This window comes from Lemur catta, chromosome 16 (assembly GCF_020740605.2).
Source record: "Lemur catta isolate mLemCat1 chromosome 16, mLemCat1.pri, whole genome shotgun sequence".
Classification (NCBI taxonomy): domain Eukaryota; kingdom Metazoa; phylum Chordata; class Mammalia; order Primates; family Lemuridae; genus Lemur; species Lemur catta.
This window is the reverse complement of record NC_059143.1, coordinates 35,111,717-35,134,226: the sequence shown is the minus strand read 5'-3', so window position 1 is coordinate 35,134,226 and position 22,510 is coordinate 35,111,717. Positions and strand designations below refer to the sequence as shown.

The 22,510-nt window shown below is 36.3% G+C and overlaps 1 protein-coding gene across 5 annotated transcripts in view; it reads left to right on the top strand.

The window, feature by feature from the left end:
* SMAD2 (SMAD family member 2) overlaps positions 1–22,510 on the top strand; it is a 62,222-nt gene that overhangs the window by 19,371 nt on the left and 20,341 nt on the right. For all 5 annotated transcript variants that reach the window (XM_045527942.1, XM_045527941.1, XM_045527943.1 and 2 more), the window contains one exon: positions 11,721–12,009. In XM_045527942.1, the coding sequence (XP_045383898.1) occupies positions 11,774–12,009 (236 nt within the window). In that variant the 5' untranslated portion in view covers positions 11,721–11,773. The remainder of the gene's footprint in view (positions 1–11,720; positions 12,010–22,510) is intronic.

Sequence of the window (22,510 nt, the reverse complement as noted above, 5' to 3'; positions counted from 1 at the left end):
CCTGAAGACAGTCTCCTGAATTGAACTTGAGGACCCATTAATTTTCCCTTTTGAGGGGAATGAATATGATTATTAATTAGGTTGTGACCATTATTTCCTAGCACACTGTGCAAAAGCCCAAGTATCTTTAGTTGAAAGACGATTTTTGAGAATAGTCTTGAGAATTTATAGTCCTTTTATGAGATTATACTTAACATTTCTTTTTTAGTAAATGTACAGTTGACCCTGGAACAACACAGCGGTTGGGGTGCTGTCCCCTTGCATAGTCAAAAACCTGTGTATAGCTTGATTCCCCCAAAACTTAACTACTAATAGCCTACTGTTGACCAGAAGTCTTACTGATAACAAATAGTTGGTTAACACATATTTTGTATGTTAACATGTTATAGACTGTATTCCTACAATAAAGTAAGCTAGAGAAAAAATGTTATTAAGAAAATCGTAAGGCTGGGTGCAGTGGCTCACTTCTGTAATCCCAGCACTTTGGGAGGCCAAGGTCAGAGGATCACTTGAGGCCAGGAGTTTGAGACCAGCCTGAGCATGACAGCAAGACCCTGTCTGCACAAAAAATAGAACAGTCAACTGGGCATGGTGTTGTGTGCCTGGAGTCCTAGCTACTTGAGAGGCTGAGGCAGGAGGATCGCTTGAGCTCAGGAGTTTGAGGTTGCAGTGAGCTATGATGATGCCACTAGACTCTACCCTGGTCAACAGAGCAAGACCCTGTCTCAGAAAAACAACAAAAGAAAATTATAAGGAAGAGAAAATGTATTTCCTATGTGTTAAGTGAAAGTGAATTATCATAAAAGTCTTCATCCTTGTCCTCTTCACCCTGAGTAGGCTGAGAGGAGGAAGAAGGAGGAGTTGATCTTGCTGTCTCAGGGGTAGCAGAGGTGGAAGAGGTGGAGGAGGTAAAAAGGGAGGTGGGAGAAGCAGGCACACTGTGTGTGACTTTACAGAAATACATTGTAATTTCTGACTTTCTGCTTTTTCATTTCTCTAAAAATGTTTCTACACTGTACCAATCTTCCTCCTATCATTTGCTTTAGTTTGAGTGCCCATATCATAAAAGGGCCCATGTCGTAAAAGAAAGCAAAAGCAGTCTTGGATTATAGGAACCCTTCTACCAGATTGCCTATTGTCAGTTTGTCTTATGGCACTGCTTCTTTTATGTTTTCTTCCTCACCGTCTGACACTGGTTTGGAAGCACTCATCTCTCTCAAGTTATCTTCTGTTCAGTCCTCGGGTGTGGTGTGTTAGTTCTAAGATCCGTATCTTGAAACCCTTCACACAGCCTTTTTTGGGGGCTGTATCCACAGTCTCTTTCGTGATTTCCTTGATTTGCTGGGTTGTAAATCCTGTGAAGTCATGCACAACACTGAAACAGTTTTTTCCAGCAGGAATTTATTGTTTCAGGCTTGATGACTTTCACGGCGTTTTCTGTAACGACGATGGCATCTTCAGTGTTGTAATCCTTGAAGACTTTCGTGATACTCTATCAGGGTTCTCTTCCATAGCATTGACCTTTCCATAGAGTATTGTGTATAATGAACCTTAAAGGTCTTTATGACCCCCCCAATCTAGAGATTGAATTAGAAATGCGTTTGGGGGCAAGCACACCATTTTGGCAACTTGTGTGTTGAATTCACGGGGTTTTGGGTGGCCAGGGGCATTGTCTGGTAGCAAAAGAACTTTAAAAGGCAGCCTTTACTGGGGAACTTCAGGGATAAAGCATCAATGGAGCCAGTCCAGAAAAAGGGTTCTTATTGTCAGGCCTTCTTATTGTACAACCAAAAGACTGGCAGCTGGTGTTTATCTTTTCCCTTCATGGCTAAAGGGGTAGCAGCTTTATCAGGGCAGTCCTGATCATAAACCTGACTGTATTTGCATAAAACAGTAGTTAGCTTATCCCTTTCTGCCTTAAATCCTGGTGCTCACTTCTCTTCCTTACTAATAAATGTCCTTTGTGGCAATTTTCCCCAGAACAGGACACTTTTGTCTGCATTAAAAACCTATTTAGGCAGATAGCCTATCCTTTCTCCTCAGTGATTTTCTTAATGGCATCTGGGAACTCATCTGCTGCCTCTTGGTTGGCAGAAGCTGCTTCTCCCATTATCTTGACACTTTTTAAGACAAACCTCTTTCTAAAATCAGACCATCCTTTGCTGGCATTAAATTTTCCAGCTTTATGTCCTTCACCTTCCTTTTACTTTATGTTGTGGCGTCGCTTTTTCTCAGAGTTTCTAGGTGTCCTTTTCTTATACCAATCCTGCACTCACATAATAGCTATGTTTTCAATACGAGATAAAAAGATTGAGCAAAAAGTGCAAGGTTTTTGTACCTGTTGGCGTAGCTGCAGTGACTGCTTCACAAATTACCTTTTCTTTTTTTATAGTGGTCCTTATGCTGGATTCATTTATGTTGAAATGACCGGCAGCTGCGGCTTGCAGACCTCGCTCATTCTACAGGACATATCAAGCAATTCAACTTTTTCTTGTAATGTCACAACTTCTCTGCTTCTTGGGAGCACTTCCAGCATCACTAGTGGTACTTTGTATGAGTTCCATGGTGTTATTCGGGGTTTACAGTATCGCGCTAAACATGATGAAAAATGTGGGAGAACCATGAGAGATCACTTTTTACTGTGATTGATTTACTGGAGAGATGAACTGCTCATGTGGAGTTGATTAGCATCACATGGTGTTTTAAGCAGATACTTGCAACACTTGAGCTCATTGCAATACCAGCAGGAGGTGGTTATGAAATTATTACAGTAGTACAGTAATTTAATACCGTGTATTTATGATTGTTTACATTTCCCTTGACTATAAATGGCACCGTGTATGGTCTGTGTTTGTGTAAGTTTTGGTAAATTTTAAGTTTTTATTTATAATAGATGTGTGTATATTCTGTGGTAGTAAATAATAAAATAGACTAATATCTGCGTATATTTAGTGCATTCATGACATAACTTTTTTCTTAATTTTTTTGATATTTCTAGGCTATGTGGCTCATCTGTGAGTTTTTTCAAATTGTTACAAATCTTCAAAGATTTTTCCCATATATTTATTGAAAAAAAATTTATGTATAAGTAGACCCACACAGTTTATACTTGCATTGTTCAAGGGTCAATGGTATAGCTCTGTTACAGCAACCATACTTTCAGTACTTCAAATAACTTTGTGACTGGATTTCATTTGGGCTCTCACTTTTTGTCCTCAAAACAATACTCCCCCTCTCCCACACACTCTGTCCCATCCTCCGGCGTTTGCCTAGATGTCCTTGCAGAGGCTACCTGCTTGTTGTGGGTAGACACCTCTAGGCTTACATCTTTGGTCAATTGCAACCTCCTCCCTTTTGAAATCTGCAATGCACATTGGCATATTGAAGGTTTTGAGACATTCTTAAGTAAAAAAAATCTACCTTTATTTAGGAACTTTCTAATGTATTCAGAAACTTAAAAATTTTTTTGAATTGTAATTTACGTCTGATGAAATGCACAAACTTTAAATGTTCAGTTCTGTGAGTTTTGATAATTATATATTCACATGTGACTACCTCTCAAAAAAAACCAGGAAACAATTTTATCACCCCAGAAAGGTACTTTTTGCCTCTGTCCAGGCATTTCCGTTTCTCTTCTCCAATCCCTCTGATACAATCATTTTGACTTTTATCATTAGATTAGTTTTGCCTATTGGGGAAGTCATAAATGTTATCAGTCTATATACATATTTTTTATCTTTTGCCCAGCATGATGTTTTTGAGATTCATCCATGTTGTAGAGTGGGTACGTAGCTCACTCATTTTTGTTCCTGAGCAGTATTTTGTATGAATATACTGCATTTTTTTTGTTGTTTGTTGTTGATATTTTGACTGTTTCCAGTTTTTGGCTACTATGAATGTGGTTACCATGAACATTCTTGTACAGGTCTCTTTTTGTGGACATATTTTTTTATTTTCCTTGACTATATATGTAGGCATGGAATAAAATAGATTAACTTTTTAGGAACTTGACAGTTTTCTAGAGGTGCTATACCATTTTACCACTTCTGTCAGCAGTTTTATAAGCATTCCAGTTGTTCCATGTGGTAGGCTGAACAGTGGTCCCCAAAGGTATTCTGCTTCTAATCTTCAGAAACTGTGACTGCTATTTTATATGGCAGAAGGGACTTTATAGATGTGATTTAGTTAAAGATTTTGAGATGGGGAGATTATCCTGGATTTTCGGAGTGGGCCTTACATATAATGAATGGCAAGTGCCCTTATTAGAAAGGGGTAGAGGGAGATTTGACTACAGAAGAGAAGGCAGTGTGGCAGCAGAGATTGGAGTGATGTGCCCTGAAGATGGAGGGAGGGAGCACAAGCCAAGGACTACAGGCAGTCACTTGAAGTTGGAAAAGTTAAGGAAACGAACCTCCTCTCAGACTCTCCAGAAGGAACCAACCCTGCCAAACCTTGACTTTAGTCCATTGAAACTGATTTTGCTAAATTTGTGCTGTTATAAGGCACACTGGGTTAGTGATAATTTGTTTACAGCAGCAATAGCATGCTAATATACTCCACATCCTCACCAACATTTGGTAGTGTCAGAAATTTTTTAAGCCATTCTAGATGGTGTGAAATGGTATTACATTGTGGTTTTACTTTGTATTTTCCTGATGATCGATGATATTAAACATCTCTTAATATGCTCCTTCATCCTTCTTTATGAAATGTCTGTAATTTGTCCTTTTCTTATTTAACAAATAATTGAGTTTCATCTTTTTTTTGGATTTGCAGGAGTTCTTTTTTTTTTTTTTTTTTTTTTTTTTTTTTTTTTGAGACAGAGTCTCACTTTGTTGCCCGGGCTAGAGTGAGTGCCGTGGCATCAGCCTAGCTCACAGCAACCTCAGACTCCTGGGCTTAAGCGATCCTACTGCCTCAGCCTCCCGAGTAGCTGGGACTACAGGCATGAGCCACCATGCCCGGCTAATTTTTTTGTATATATATTTTTAGTTGGCCAGATAATTTCTTTCTATTTTTAGTAGAGACGGGTCTCACTCTTGCTCAGGCTGGTCTCGAACTCCTGACCTCGAGCGATCCACCCGCCTCGGCCTCCCAGAGCTAGGATTACAGGCGTGAGCCACCGCGCCCGGCCCTGCAGGAGTTCTTTATACAGTCTACATGGTAGTCCTTTGTTAGATACATGCACTATAAATTTTTCCCCTATCTGATTTGCCTACTTACTTTTCAATGATGTCTTTTGATAAGCATTTAAAATTTTGGTGGTTTACTTTATATATATATAGGTTTCGAATATCCCTTATCCAATATGCTTGGGACCAGAAGCGTTTCATAATTTTTTGTATTTTGGGGATATTTGCATTATATACTATAATGAGTGTTTCCTTTGAGCACCATGTTGACACTCAAAGAGTTATGAACTTTGGAGTGTTTTGGATTTTTGATTTCAGGATTGGAATGCTCAACCTGTATTTCTTTTATGGCTAGTGCTTTTTTTATCTTAAGGTCATGAAAATATTCCGTGTTTTCCTCTAAGGGTTTAAGATTCTGCTTTCCCATTGAGGATGGTATGAGATCATGCTTGAGGCTTATTACTTCCATATTGTTGAAAGGTAGATTGACTTGATGCCTTGGAAAATGAGTTGACTGTATATGTGTGGATCTATTTCTGGACTCTTCTGTTTCACTGATTTTTCTTTTTTCATATGCCCACTCTATACTCTTTTGGTTACTAAGTTTTGTAAGCCAGTCTTGAGATAAGTTTATGTAAGTCTTCCAGTTTTCTTTTTTTTTGTCTTTAAGATTGGTTTGGTTATTCTAGTTCTTTTTTGTTTCTGTATGAATTTTAATATCATCTTATCAATTCTTTTTAAAAACTGCTAAAATTTTTATTGGGATTACATTGAATCCATATGTCAAATTGAGAATGGACATTGAAACAATATTGAGTCTTCCACTCTATTAACATGGTCTATCTTTGTTTATTTATGGCTTTTTCATTTTACTAAGCAATATTTTGCAATTCTTAGTGCAGAGGTCTTGAGTATCTTTCTTTCGATGTGTAATTGTTGCAAGTGTATATCTTGAAATTTCATTTTCCACCTATTTTTGGCTTGTATATAGAAATACACTTAGTGTTTGTATGTTGACCTTACCTTTTGACCGTGTGTCTTGAAATGTTGCTAAATTTACTTACTAGTTCTAGTGTTTTTGTAGATTTCATGCAGTTTTTTATAGAGACAGTCATATCACCAGAGAGTAAAGTCAATCTTTCTTTCCAATCTTTGGGTAATTCATTCACCCTTTCAATGCCTTTCTTTTCTTTTCTTTTCTTTTTTTTTTTTTGCCTTATTGTCCTGGCTAAAACATCCAATGCAGTGAAAAATAGTGACAGTGGACATCCTTGTTTTATTCTCAATTGTAAGGAAGAGATTTAGTATTTTCCTGTTACATGTGATACTAGCTAGGTTTTTCATAGATCTCCTTTTCAGATTGAGGAATTTTCTCTTTTCTAGTTTTGCTGAATTTTAAATTATGGATAGGTGTTGAATTAACATTGTCAAATGCTTTTTTTCCTTGCTCATTTGAGAGAATCATAGGGATCGTCTCCTTCATTCTGTAAATGAGGTACATGATTTTTGAATGTTAAACCAGTTTTGCTCCTTGAGATAAACCCTACTTGGTTATGATGACCTTTTCTGTATATGTTGCTGGTTGTGATTTGCTAATATTTTGTTAAGCATTTTTGCATCTGGTAGGGACAGACCTTTGCTGTGTATTAATGCAGGGTCTTGGGCCCAAGCCGGTTTCTTGCCCCTGTACCGATGTCAGACAGCTTTTGCTTCTCATTTTTCAGCATCAGTGTACCTTAATCTAGGACTGGTGGTAACAATGTTTCTTGCCTTCTTCTAGCTGTAGACTATGGTTAATGTTTCATGGTGAAAGGCTTGTTTGTATGTGGTAGGTAGGCAAGTAAATTCTGCTCCACAAACACCCTTCCACCCCCACCCAACAGCACATGGCTTTTGTTCTATTCTCCCCCTTGAGGCAAGCAGGAGATCTTTGCTTGGCTCGTGGGAGGCTTTCCTACACATCACCTCATGGTTCAAGGCATTTGCTTCATATGAGATGCCATCAAGGGGGAGGAGCTCTCTCCTCTTTCTTGCATTTTTCAAGAGCACTCAGTTGAGGCCCTTGGAAAAGAGTTTGTGAATGAGTGCAGATTCCCCTTGTGTCTATGGTTTCCAGGGATTTTTAACTGTCATCCTGCTGATACTTGGCCTTTAATCTTTACTTTTACTTTAATATTCAGCAGATTGACTGTGACTGTGTTTCCTTTGCATCTGTAGGTTGGTATCTGTCATCACTTTTGAAAAGTTTCTGGCGGGGCATAGTGGGTCATGACTGTAATCCCAGTGCTTTGGAAGGCTAAGGCGGGAGGATTGCTTGAGGCCACTAGTTTGAGACTAGCCTTGGTGTTAACATAGCAAGACCCTGTCTCTACAAAAAATAAAAAAAACTGGGGTGATGGCGCACACCTGTAGTCCCAGCTACTTGGGAAACTGAGGCAGGAGGATCGCTTGAGCTCAGGAGTTTGAGGTTGCATTGAGCTATGATTGCAGCACTGCACTCCAGCCTGGGCAACAGAGTGAGCTGAGACCCTATTTCTTATTTAAAAAGTTTCTGGCGATCATCTCTTCATATTTTTTCTGCCTCTTTCTCTCTTTTGTCTTCCTCTAGCACTCCAGTTAAACCCAGTTGACATTTGGTCTGAGGTGTTCTGAGTTTTATCCCACACTTTTTTTTCGCTCTTTGTGTTTCAGTTTGAATACTTTAATTTGGCTTGTCTTTAAGTTTACTGCTCATTTCTGTCTTATTAAACTCAGATGAAATCTTTTATTTCTGATAGTATATTTTTCATTTCTAACATTTCCCTATGATCCACTTTTATAACTTCAGTATCGATGATGAAATTTCTATTATGCATGTCATTTTTGTCTTCAGTCACATTCTTTAGTGTTTTCATCATGTTTATTTTAAGGTGTGTGTCTGATAATTTCAACATCTGGTTCCTCTCTGATTATATTAATAATTTCATCTTTCGACTGTGCTCCTCCCTATGCCTTGTAATTTTTGATTGGATGCTGAACATTTGTATGAAAACAATAGAGATTGATGTAAATGTTATTTTCCTCTAGAAAATGGCCCATCATTTCTTGAGTCAGTCATTGTGGGGCTAAGTCAATATGTATGATGTGTAGTTGAGCTAGTCCTGGGCTTTGCAACTTTAGTTTGATGTAGTTCAAGTGTTTTGAGAAAAAAGCAGTAAGATGTTCCTTTTTGCAAGGTGTGTTGTCTGAGTGCGATTTTGGATATCTATTTTTTGCTTTGTATCTGAATCACCAGCTTTCTGAACCATGGGAGATTTCTGTATAGCACAGCTGTCAGTTTCTTGGTCGTTCTGGAGTTGTTTTTTGTTTGTTTGTTTGTTTGCCTCTCCAGTCAGTCCTGCCCCAGGCTTTTGTGCCTGGTGAGATATCTTTCTGCTAGTAATACCTTCTAGAAGTTTCTCTTAGCATTCCTGCCCTCCAGCCTTGGTAGTTCAATATCTGGAATATCTGAGTGGAAGTTTCTTTCATATTTCCAGTCCCACCCCCAGTCCTTGACAGTTGAATGTCTGGAATCTCTTGGATTGTTTTCCCTTGCCTCTCCTGCCTGGTGGCAGGTCCATCCCTGCAGAGGATAGATTCCTTGCATTTGAGGGAGATCTTCAGCTTCTTAGGAGATCTTTAGCTTTCCAGCCCTGTTCCCCAACTTTTGACATATTAATACTTTGGCAAGCACTTGAAGACCTACAGAATGAGTCATTGGGTGGATGCAGATTTGCTCTATAAAGATCCTTGGAATTCTAAATATGTCGTGTCACTGTATGTGTTATTGTTAAAATTCATTAAAGTTTAGCCTGTTTTTTTTTTCTTACTCTCACCTATGGCAAGATATTTCCTCTTTAGTTACTCCACCAGGAAGGAGACTATCTGTGGGCCTCTCTTCTATCAAGGCTCAACAGTTGGAAATTAGTTCTACTTAGGTTACTTTGCATCCTTAGCTCTCTGATGGCTCAGAAAAACCTTGATTTTATAGCTTATCCTGGCTAGTTTTGATTATTAGGATGAAGGCAGTGGTCTGTTGTTACTTACATCCTAATTAGAAGTGGAATTCCTCCTAGGAGATCCTTTTTAATATATAGTCTGATAATAATATATACCTGATAAAATTTCTGTTATTTCACCCTTGTTGATTTTCTGTAGTATTTCTCAGAGCTGGGGTTAACTCTCTAGTTCTGTCTTCAAGTTGTAGGTGATTTTATTTTGTCTCTTATTTTGAAATTAAAGCCATCCATGTTAATTTGAACTCATAGATTTGGGGGAAAATTTACCATTGAAAGGGAATAAGGATTTCTTTTTTTTTTTTTTGCTACAGTGGAATAGTTCTCTGTGATACAAGACTCTTTACTAGAAAAGCCAAGTAACTTATAAAATTTGTATATTTAGAAATAGAGAACTGTGGAAGTAAAAATGATGACAGAAAGTAAAATTCTGGATCTGGGGGAATACCTTTTGCTAGTGAGCTGAGAGGTCTACAGCTGAGTATGAGGCGTAGTTTTTCATAGACACAAACTAGAAGAGGGAGGCCTTTGGGCTGGAGCCTGAGTGGCAAATTGGAAACGTGAAGGACCTTTAAACACAGAGAAAGGACCCCCTCAATATATTTGCTAAATTCCATAGTTCAACTGGGCGGAAGAGATAAATCAAAATTTTAGAAAAGGAGATTGGGATTTCTTCTAGTCCTGTAGTGTTGAGATAAAGATTCTCTAGGGGAAGGGACCTTGAGAACAATAGGTGAGAGTTGAAAGCCTTTGAGGAAGTGGTGAATACACACTGATGATTTTCAACACACCCAGTTTCTTCCTCCTCTAGACATTTGCCGAATTCTGAAGTTGCATAGGCTAAAGAGCTAAACCAAAAATATTTTTAAAACAAAGCAATTCTTACAGTATCTAGGGAACCTAGAAGATAAAGATCTACTTGCCGGCTAGCCTTTCACATGTCCCTTGGAACAGGGTCAAAACCAGAGGTTGTTTTGTTTATAACAAAACTACTACTTAGCAGTATTCTGTGATTCCGGCATCGTGGAGGAAGTAGTAAAAGTATATGTATGAGATGGTAATAAGTAAAGGGTGAATAAGGAACTATCTAGGGTAACCACTAAAAGTAAAAGAATGTATAACAAATGAATAGAGAGTAAAATTGAAATAATAGAATATGATAAATTCAAAAGAAGGCAACAAAGAAAAAGGCATCATAAAATAGGCAATGAAATTAGTAATCATATTAAATGGAAATGGACTAAATATTCTAAGTAAATGGCAAAAATTATCAGACTGGATAAATAATAATCCCTCAACTATTTGCTTCTTACAAGAGACACACCTTAAATGTAAGTACCCACCAAGGTTGTGAAAAAACAGTGGGGGAAGTTATACCATCAGAAAGCTGACTGAAAGAAAGAAGTTGTAGTTATGCTAATCAGGCAAAGTAGATTTTAATACAATAAGCATTAGTTAAAAAAAGGGAACTACATTTTATAATGTAAGGGGATTGATCCAGCAGAGTTATCACAATCCTAAATCTGTACCCAGTAACATAGCTTGAACATCTATAAACCAATTTTTAAAAATTTTGAATTAAAATAGACAAATATACAGTCATGATGGGAACAGGTGTGTAGAGGATATGTACATCACAATTAACTGACTTGATCTAATTATCACACATAGAACATTGGAACCACTGATGATAGAATTAACGTTTTTCCTTGCACATGGAAGTTGTACCAGAATTTACCATAGGTTGGGCCATAAACAAAGCCTCAACAAAATTCTTTGGCTTTTAATAATTGAGTGTGGTCTTTGACTGTATTATAATAAATAGAAATTAACAAAGGGTAACTAGAAGAATTGTACCTCATGGTGGGAAGAGAAACTATACTGGACTTTACTCACTATGCACATTGTTACTTAGATAAAAATATATCTTAAAAAAGAAGAGACTGAATTAAAGATCTTCTCAAGGGCAAGTGAAATTGAACCAAACCTTTTCTCCACAGACTCTATTTATTTTTATTTCTTTATTCTTGTTTACTTCATACTTGATGCATTTTCCCTCCTTATCATAACTTAAGATTTTGTTTTTGATACTTAGTTATGAAATTTTAAAACTTGGGAGGGAGTGAGCTTGTTAATTTTTTATGTATTTTTCTTAAGTCTTTTGAGAATAGATTAAAATCCTAAAAAGTGAGAAAAACTTCCTTTTTGTGAAAATATTTTAATTATTGACACTATTAAGAGTTAAAAATAAAGTAGTATTGGTAGTGAAACATTATTCAAAGTGGTGATAAAAATTTTACTTGCAAAATTATTATATTTGCCAACAAGACTGGGAGTCCTTATAGTCTTGTTTTTAGAAGAGTTTGTTCCTGTAATTTCTTTAAGTTAGTAACAATAACATTTTCATGGGTGGAAAAGACTTCAGAAAAGTCTGTTGTTGAAAGTAATAATTTGAATTTCTATATCATTTTATAGTTTGCTTTCTATAGTATGTTGAAATTATTACTTGATGTTAAAGTTGGTCTGTGCATCATCCTGTCACTGTCTTTGCTAGGTTTGGCCCACGAGGCTGTTTTCCCGGTGTGGCTTGCTGCTGTTGGTAAGAACATGTCGTCCATCTTGCCATTCACTCCGCCAGTTGTGAAGAGACTGTTGGGATGGAAGAAGTCAGCTGGCGGGTCTGGAGGAGCAGGCGGAGGAGAGCAGAATGGGCAAGAAGAAAAGTGGTGTGAGAAAGCAGTGAAAAGTCTGGTGAAGAAGCTAAAGAAAACAGGACGATTAGATGAGCTTGAGAAAGCCATCACCACTCAAAACTGTAATACTAAATGTGTTACCATACCAAGGTAAGTGTCCTTAGATCCCAAGTTTGATGATCATACTTCTGGAAATTGTACAAGGGAGTCTGAAGGAAAGTTATTGAATTTGTGTTCAAGTTACCTGTAAATAGTGATGATTAAAATATGAATGTTTTTAACCTATTGTATAAATTTTGTTTTACTAGTTGACATGTTTTACTAATCATTTTCTCAGGCAGTGAGAAGGCTGAATCAAGCAAAATAAGATACTTAGATTTATTGTTTGTTTTATCTTCATTGCCTGAATTTGTGTTATCCTCATTTCTGCCATTTAATGATATTTGAATAAAGAATTAAAGCTTTTTCTATCACTAGCATGGTAGTGACTCACAGTTTTCTCCTCCCTTGGTCAAAAATTCCATCAGTAAGGAATGAAAAGAGGCTGCTAACTTTTTAATGAATTTTAGATAGTTTTTGTTTGAGTTGCAGTATTAACTTCTAAGAAAGAACAGTGTGTGAGGCAGCTTCTTAAGTGTTGTAGGTAGTAGTCAGAACATGCTTGAAGACCCACCTCATATTGGAAGGACCTGTTGCTTAAGAGATTGAAGTTTTCTGAGTATAAGTTTAATCATTTATAGGTAAGTAACATTGTCAGAAGTATTATTTTTTAATAAAGTGGCAGGTGGGTTTTTAAATGTTATACTACTTTTCTGTGTACGTTATAGGTTTTGGGGGGAGTGTCAAAAATGGAGAATTCTCTAAAATGAGTGTTTGCAATGTCATACATGTGGACCAGTATATGGCGTGTGAAACCATTCTAGTCGTTTCCAGTGAACTTTGAGAAATACACTCCTAATGCTTATAGATGATAGATTCCAGTAACACCAGCCTGTGCACTTGCAAATACTAACAGTAGAATGTTTCCTGCCTTGTTTGCTAGACTGTCTCTTTTTCCTGACATGTTTCATGGAAATCTTAAATAAGGGTCACTTTTCTTGGTTTATTCTTTTGTTTTACAGATGCTTATTGAGTACCTGATATATGTGAGGCACTGTTTATAGATACATGGGGAAAAAATGATGAACAAAACACAAAGTCCCTGTCTTTTTAAGGGATAGATACAGTAAACAAGTGAGCAAAATAATATAACTTGAGATGGTAATGAGTGCTAAGAAGTCAAGTGCGGTGATACTGACTGAGGAATAAAAAAGCTTCTTTGGCTTTGATTGTGACACTTGAGCTGAGCTCCAAGAAACAGCAGCTAGCTGAGGGGAGCGTCTTCTAGGCAAAGGAAGGAGCCAGTGTAAAGACTCTGAGGTGGGAAGTAGCTTCTTGTACTAGAGGATTTAAAAGGAGTGCAGTGCAGATGGAGTACGAAACTTGGAATGGGTTCACTTATGTAGGGCATCGTAGGGCACTGTGAGAGTTTGGATGTTAGTCTAAGTACAAGGGGAAGCAAATAATTATTTTTAAGTGGACTTTTTAAAAATCCATTTTTTAAAGGATTTTTAAAATTTACATTTTACAAAGATCATTTTGGCTGCTGGAGACAAATGATAAGGGGATAGCAGTATGTGTGCAGTAGGGTCTATGGAAGCAGGGAAATCAGGAGGCTGTATGTGACAGGAATCAGAATTCAGTATGACAGAGTCTTAACTGGCATGGCTGTGCTCGTACGTGAAGTGAATTAGCATGTGTTTTAGAAGTAGAACTGACAAAACTTGCCGGTAAATTGGCTAAGAAGTAGTCAGGCTATACTTAATTTTTATTGTGTAATACATGGCATCTCGGTTCAGTAAACATTTATTAAATGCCCACTACATGCCTGTGATATTCTTCCTCACTGGAGTTAAAATGTAGTATTTGCTCTTAAGCTGCTTACTTTCTAGTAAGAGAGGTAAACTTACAAAGATAATTTCATAAGATGTGGTAGGTGAAAGAAGTATGCTCGGGGAGCTATGTCCAGAGGAGGATTGAGGAACATTTCCTTCTGGATAAATATTGATGCCTGAGTTGAGTTGGGTGGAAAAAAGGAAGAATTAGGAGAAGGCTGTTTCGTCACTGGTAACACTGCGGTTGTGGGGAGATAAAATAATAGTAAAACACCAGTTCAGGGTATCTTACCATCTTGCTTTAAATCTTCTTTACTCTAAAATTAAAATGTTACTTATGCTCTGTTCTTTGCATTCTTTTTTTTTTCAATTTATATATTTTCTATTGACCTTTCAGTTTACTATTCCTGTTTTTGTGCTGTATCCAGTCTGCTGTTAAAACCATGTAATAAGTTCCTAATTTCAAGCATTATATTTTTCAGTTTTGGTTTATTCCTTTGATATTATAGATCCCAAATCTGTGCTGAAATAATCCATTTTGTCTATTTTTCTTTATATTTATAATAGTTACTTTAAAGTCTCTGTCAGTTCTAATATCTGGATCATCTAATGGTCTACTTCTATTATTGTCTGTCTGTTCTTTTATCAGTCACATTTGCCTGCCTTATACGTCATGTAATTTTGATTGTATGCTGTATATTGCATACATTATATAAAATTCACATATAAAAGAATGCTTCCATTGATGGCTTCCCCAGAAGAGTATTTGACCATACCTACCTATGTCAGATAGATAGTGAGAGAGACTGATCACCTTAATCTATACAGGGTTTGAGCTGGATTGCCATTTCAATTTGACTTAGTCTACCACTGGTTTCTACCTTTGCGGCAATCAGGGCTGTCCTGAGATTTTGATTGAAAGCTTGGCAGGCTGTCACCTAATCCCTCAAACACTGTGGGATAGTCATTTCTACCCTTTTGTAGTATGAGGTTAGCTCTTTAGCCTCAGCTTTAATATCTGATAAGCGTTTTGAGGAAGGATGCTCTTGTGAGTGTCAAAAGTTCTACTGTGCTGCTTTTCCTCAGTAACTGAGTTACTTTTCTCAGACCAAGCCCAATCCTCAGCCTGTACCTAGAATTTGCAAATGACCCCAGGGGAGAAAGTGATGAGAACAATAGATGACAAGTAACCTACATTCAAAATTGAGGTGCTACCCCATTCATGCAGGATTTGCAGAAAGGATTCCCTGAGGCAGGCATTGCTACAGTTAAACCCATCACTCACCTATAGACTGTACAAATCTAGTAAGCTCAGGAGAAGGACCCCATAGTGAGAACTTCTTTGGAGAGAATAGTGTATGTTATGGCATTTCACCTTTTAAAGTCCGATTTGAAGGACTTCACAAGAACTTCTCAGTTTGACATGTGTCTGCTGAGGTTTGAGAGATGAATAGGCTGGTACCTGACTTCTATCCAAAAAAGTCTAAAAAGTGAGATACCAGCTGGAGCTGCCTCTGTATCAGTAGAATGAAGAAAGGGCACTACGGGAATGGCCAGCACTTTCAGAGTTCTGTGGGTCAAAGATGGAAGAATTCTCCTGTGGACTGAGTAAAGTAAGATAGTTGAAGTTGTCTTGTCTTGAAAGGATCAAGAGGCCCAACTTGGTCAGAGGGTCACGGTGATCCAAGCAGACCAGCCTGAGTAGTTCCTACATCAGGAACTAACTGTAGGTAAGAGTCAGTATTGGACTGCCACAGGGCCCCACCACCACGTTGTTGTCACATCAGATTACAGTCTAGTCAGCCACATGAGATTGTTCCTCTTCCTGCTATTCCAGAACCTGGAGGGGCCTTAAAAATAATAGCTGCAGAGTCCTAGAGGAGGTGGAGTGAGTAAAATTAAATGAGGTAGTAGGGTTTTGGCTTAGATGAGGCTGAATTTTTAATTTCTAAAGAGAGATTTATTGTTAATACATATATCCGGACATGACTGGAAAAGCCTTGAGATCTTTTTTGAGATTTTGTGCAGAAAGGATGAAAGCAGTTTGAGTAAAGCTTTTTGGAAAGCAATGATATGGGATTTGCGGGGTAGGGAGCTCACCAAACGCTGCTTATTTTGTGAGTGGTCTGTATGCACCTCTTGAAAATTTAGGATTCCAAATTCACTGGTTGCTGGGGACAGGGAGACTATATGGGGACAACAGAGAGATGTTCCATGCGTCTGCATGGAATATGTTTTATTTTAACAAAACAAAAAAAATTTTTCTAAACACAAAATATTTAACCATGATACCTGTAAAATTATCTAGTGATGCTTTATTTTCAAATAAACTATTTTATTGTAACTGTTATAACAAGAGTTTTCTTCTATTACCATCCTTGTTTTTTTCCTTGGAGGATTAGGTTAGTTAGTCTTTATTCTGAAATCCAGCTTTTAATTCTGCCTTTGGGTTATTATGTAAAGCATTGTGAAATGGTCTTTTTGAGGCTCTTACGAAACCATGATCACTGATAATGCTTAAATTAGTAACATTAGAACTGAAATATATAAGGAGATTTCTGCCTAACTCCTTTACTCCAGCCTTTTTTCTTTTAAAACTTTGCTTATCTTTATGGCTTTATCTTTACGTAAGAGGATATAATTTTTCCCAAGTTTGCTAGGCTAGTGGATGTTGAGGAGGTGAAGGAGAGTCCTATGTTGAAGATGATGTGAAAGTCCAGAGTTAGATAGTGAACAGATATTTATAATGAAAAATGCTGTAACTTAAAATAGTTTTCTTCCATAGTTTTTATATGATGGCTTATATCATTTGAATTAACAGGTATAAATAATACATTAATCTGTGCACTGAAACATTTTAACCTAAATATTGTAACATGTTACCTGAGCATTTCTTTACAGCCAGAGTCAAGCATTACAAAAATGTAATTTACATTTACAGAATGTACATTTATAGAAATGTAAAAAGCCGCATTTCAGGGTCACATTCTGTATTGCAGTCCTTGTTTTATGTTTGATGTGTAGTCATCCATTGGTATCCGCAGGAGATTGGTTCTAGCACCCGCTTCTCAAATACCAAAATCTAACATTGCTCAGGTCCCTTATGTAATAGGGCATAGTATTTGTGTATAATCTGTGCACATCCTCTTGTATACTTTAAATCCTCTCTAGATTACTTATAATACGATGTAAATGCCATGTAGATATACTATATTACTTTTCATTTATATTTTTTCTTGTTGTTTTATATTTTTTCCACAAATATTTTTGATCTATGTATGTAGAACCTGTGGATATAGAGGGCCCACTATGTATTTCAGACTTTTATGCATTTATTTTAAAAGATTAGAATCACATGTACTTATATTTGGTGTTAACATTTCTTTTGTTATTTAGAATACTGTTTTTTTAAATTGTTAAAAACAGTATATATGAAGATAAATGTAGAAAATCTATAAGCTATATTATTAAAGAAAATACGCCTGAGCCCTTTAGAATGTTAGCTTTATTTATTTTTTAAAGTAAAAGTTTGTTTTTGGAAGGCTTGAATTATTCCAAACAACCGTCTTTAGAATTGATATTTAAATTTTTTCTATGGTGGGGACTGTTTTGTATGTGTGGGAGATATTTTATTGTTTTTCAAAGGCAGTAGAAACATCTGGCAAGATCTCAGAGTAGTGCTTTTAATACGACATTTACAGGTAGAGGTGAAAAATATTGCGAAAGCTTTTTCAATCATCACCCAGTCCTTCCTACTGCTTCTAAGAAGGGCTGTACCATACCAAAGATGAGTAGAAGTATCCATTTCATTCTTGTAAGACTATGTGACTTACAGGACTGTGACTATGGAAATTCTGTTGTCTCCCTCTAATTTATTTATTTATTTATTAATAAATATTTGAAAACCCAGTCCCCCTATTATAATTTGGAAGGGGCTCTACCAATTTATTTGTTAAAAGAAATTTTCTTTCCTGAGAAAACACCCCTTATAGTGGAATTTTTAGTTTTTATAATTAAGCATGTTCTATAAATGTTTTATAGATCTGGGATACTATACCAGTGTTATTGTTTTAGTTTTGACTTGCTAAGTTTATATTCTTTGTTTCTTTTTTGTAACTATAAGAGTCAGAATAATGTTACTCATGCTATCTGTATGGCCTTAGACATAGTACTTTACCTCTGTGCTTCTGTTACCTCATTTGTCAAGTGGCGATTACAATGCCTAATTTATGGCATTGTTGGAGGATTAGTGATCTAATATGTGTAAGGGCTTAGTACTGTGCCTGATACATTGTAGTAAAGTGCGTAGTGTGAACTATATTGGGGTAGACTTACCCCTAAAATTTGATTTTGATGTGAGACTGATATTGCCACCTACATGTACCAAGAGGGCATGAAAAAGTTTATTACATAATGAGGCTTTCTGAGTAGAGCAGGGGAGGCTCCCAAGTTGGTTCAGAAATGTCTTGAGAGAGCAGTGATAGGAGACTGGCTTGGGGTTTTATGGTGGTTAAGGGATGGGGCTAGGGGCTGGTTGTTATACTCATGCATGTGCCAAGATTTGCCTGGTTTGAAATTCCCCTAGCACCAGAAAAGGGAGCACCCCAGCTTTCTTACCAGCTTGCCCAGATTTAAGGCAGAAGGGGAAGAGAGAATGGTGGGGCTTGAAAGCTATTAGCAGTCAAATATTAAAAATAGAGTTAGATTCCCTATTAAACTCCAGCAGGGTAAATAAAAAGAAAACCACACTTAGGTGTATCATAGTCAAACTGATGAAAGAGTAAATCTTTATTAAAGCAGCCAGTGAGAAGTGGTATGTAACATAAGGAGCAATGTATGAATGACAGGTGTTCAGAAACAGTGGAGCCAGAAGATTCTAAAATGATATCTCTAAAGTACTGACATCAGGAGGTCATAACAATAAATGTGTGTCTGTTGTGTAGAGGAGCTTAAATACATGCAGCAAAACTTGACAGAATTAATGGGGCAAAATCACTCCAGTTACAGTTGGAGAATTCAGTTAGACAGGAAAAAAAAAAGTGAAGACACAGGTTTTAAGTTGCATTGTTAACTACCTGCTTGATACTTACAGAATACTAAACTCAACGTTAGTAGAATATAGTCTTTTCAAGTGTTTGTGGTAACCTCACCGAGAAAGACTTTGTAGGGCATGAGTCTCAAATAAACTTTAAAAGATGAAATCCACAGGGTATGTTCTCTGCCACTAATAGAATAAAGTAAGGCATCTGTTGACAGTTGGAAATTAAACAGCAGAGTTCTGTAACTCATGGGTTATTAAGGGGGAAAAACCACAAAGTAAATTAGAATATATTTCAAGCCAAATGATAATGAAAATAAAACATACCAAATATGTGGGATGCAGCCAAAACAGTGCTTAGTGAGAAATGTAGAGCTTTAAAGAAAAAAGTTACCTACGATTTCATCTGAGAAACTAGGGGGGAAAAAAGGTAAAATGGAAAATAAATAGAGAAAGAAATACTAAAAATAAGAGCAGAAATCAATGGCCAGAAAAGAGACAATAGAGATAATTAACAAAGCCAAAAGCTAGTTCTTTAGAAAGATAAAGTCCTCTTAGACTGATTAAGAAAAAAAAGAGTGAGAGAGCCCACAACCACCAAGTGCCTGTATCAGTAATGGAAGAAGGATTATCATAGTAGGTCCTATAGATGTTAAAAGGATCATAAGCAAATATTATAAACTTTATGCCATTAAATTTGATGACTACATGTAAGGGGAAATTTAGGTTGCCTCCAACTACTACAAGAAGAAACAAAATCTGGATAATCCTATAATGATTAAATAAATTGAATTCATAATCAAAATCTTTCCCACAAAGCAAACTCTGCATGCAGGTGGTTTTACTGGTAAATTCAAACATTTGGGCAAGAAATAATACCAGTCTCATAGAAACTCAGAAAAAAAGTGTTGTTTTATGAGGCCCACGTAACCCTCATACCAAAACCTGACAAAGATGACACTAATAGGAGAAAGATTACAGATTAATATGTCATGAACATAGATGGAAAAAGTATTAAATACAGTCTAGTGGTATGCAAAAAGGAGACCACATCATGATTGAATGGGGTTTATCCCAACAGTGCAAGGTTAGTTTTTAGACTTTCAAAAATGAGTCAGTATAATTCATTGCATTAACAAAGGAGAAAAACCATTACCATCATCTCACCTGGTCAAAAGCATTTGACAGAATTCATCATTCATGATAAACACTCTTAGCAATTGAGAAATATAAATACATCCTCTGATGAATACTTAAGAAAAGCTAACAGTTAAGAATATACTTAATGATGAAATATTATGTTTTCCCTAAGATCAAATACAAGACAAGAATGTCCACTCTTGTGTCTTCAGTTCATTAATTTAGTGGAAGACCCAGTAAGTGTAGTGAATCGGGAAAACAAAATATAAAAGGTATAAAGATCTGAAAGAATGTTTCAAAATTCTATTTGTAGGTGACATGATTTATGTAGGAAATCCTAAAGAATCTATAAATACAGCCACTAGAACAAATGAGTAAATTTAACAAGGCTGTACTTCACAGGTTTAATGTTTAAAAGGTAATTATATTTTTCTAAATACTAGCAGCAAACAAATTGAAGTGATATTAAGAAAATTCCATGAATAGTATCATCAGTGAAATAAATCCTTAGGAATACATTTTTAAAAAAGATACATGATCTCTACATGAAATTTCAAAATCTTCCTGAGAAATTAAAAGAGATGAAGTTCTGATTCTCATATAGCCAGGTATGTTCTTACCAGATTGACACTCCCTCAAATAACAAAGTTTGTGCAAAATTCTAAAAATAATACAAGGTCCTAGAGAATAAATAAAAATAGACGTATTTTAGAGGGAAGAGGGGATTTGACACTTGGTAAAAGGGAATGACATGGGTGAATTTCCTGTTTTATAGCTTTTGTCCATGCAAAGTGTGAAGGCTAGCCAAATGCCAGTACAAAACCCACTGTCTTTCTGGTCTGAAGAACCAGAGGTAAGAGTTGGGACAACCACAGCTACTGAAGAGTGGGGGAAAATCACAGCAAGGAAAAAGCTCTGCAAGGGGAGCCCCAGATTCTGCTTATAAACTTTTTCAAAATCAGCTGACTGCTAAACTCATGTGTGTAGGATAGACAGTACAGCCCAGCTCAAGGTAAAAACAGTGACCTGAATTGCTCAAAGGCAGTTTGGGGTTTCAGTGCAACCAGGTTCATTGTCTGCTAAAACAAAAATTAACACTTATTGGGAGAATGTAACATAAACTATAACCTCTATCACATAAAATTCACAATATCCAGCATAAAATCCTAAATTACTTAACATATGAAGAGTAAAGAAAACATAACCCTTTCTCATGAGGAGACCAACCCCAAGACAATCTACATATTAGAATTACTATACAATAAGTTGACAGATACATCTTATTTGTGAATTGGAAAACTCAGTAATATTAAGTTAGAGGATTTAAATTACCTGACTTTGAAACCATAGTAATCAGTACAGTCTGATAATACGAGCATAAAAACAAATAGATAAATGACATAAAATAGCCCCCAAATAGATAAATACTTGCATCCTTATTTGATTTGCAACAAAGTTGTCAAATTAACCCAGTAGGGAAAGGAAAGTCTTTCAGCAAATAGTGCTGGAATAGCTGGATATCCATATGGAATCCTGTCCCTACCTTACACCATTCAAAAGAAATTAATTCCAGATGAATTATAGTCCTAATCAGAAAGCTAAAACTGTAAAGCTTGTTGTAAGACATATAGGAGAAAATATTTGTGATTGGGGGTAGACAAAATTGTTTTAAGTATGTGGAAAGCAATAACCATGAAAGTTGCTAACTTAGACTTCCTCAATATAAAAAGCATCTCATCAAAAGACATTGTTAAAAAATGAATAAGCAAGTCAGAGTGGGAGAAAATATTTGCAAAACATATTTCTGACAGAGGATTGTATCTAGAATTTATAAAGAATTTTTATGACTCAATAATGAAAAGAAAAATAGCCCAATTTTTAAAATGAACAAAAGAGTTGGTTACTTCACTGAAGATATAAAGATCCAGTAAAGAAATATAATAGAAAAGTGTGCATTATTATTAGACATCAGGAAAATGAAACCACAATGAAATACCACTGTACAACCACCAGAATATCTATAATTAAATGGACCATACCAAATGTTAATGAAGCTATGGAGCAACCAGGAACTCCCATATGTGGAAGGAGGGAGTACAAAGTGGTACTTCTGCCCTGGGAAAAGTTCTGGCATTTTATTGTAAAACTAAACATACTTTAACCCAATAACTCAAGAATTTCACTTCTAGGTGTTTACCCAACAAATGAAAACATATGTCCACAAAAAGATGTATGCACACTTGAGTTTTCATATCAGTTTTATTCACAATAGTTAAAAACCTGGATACAGATCAGATGTTCATCAATATAAGAATGACTGAAAAAATTATGATTTGTTCATGTATTGGAAAACTCCTCAGCACTAAAAAGAACAGATTACTATCATACGTTAACACAGATGACTCTCATAATTGTGCTGAGTCAAAAAAAAGCCAGACCTAAAAGAATATATGCTGTTTAATTCCATTTATATGATGTTCCAGAAGACCTTAAATCTATGGTGAAAAAAATCAGACTAGTCCTTGCCTCTAGGGATGGG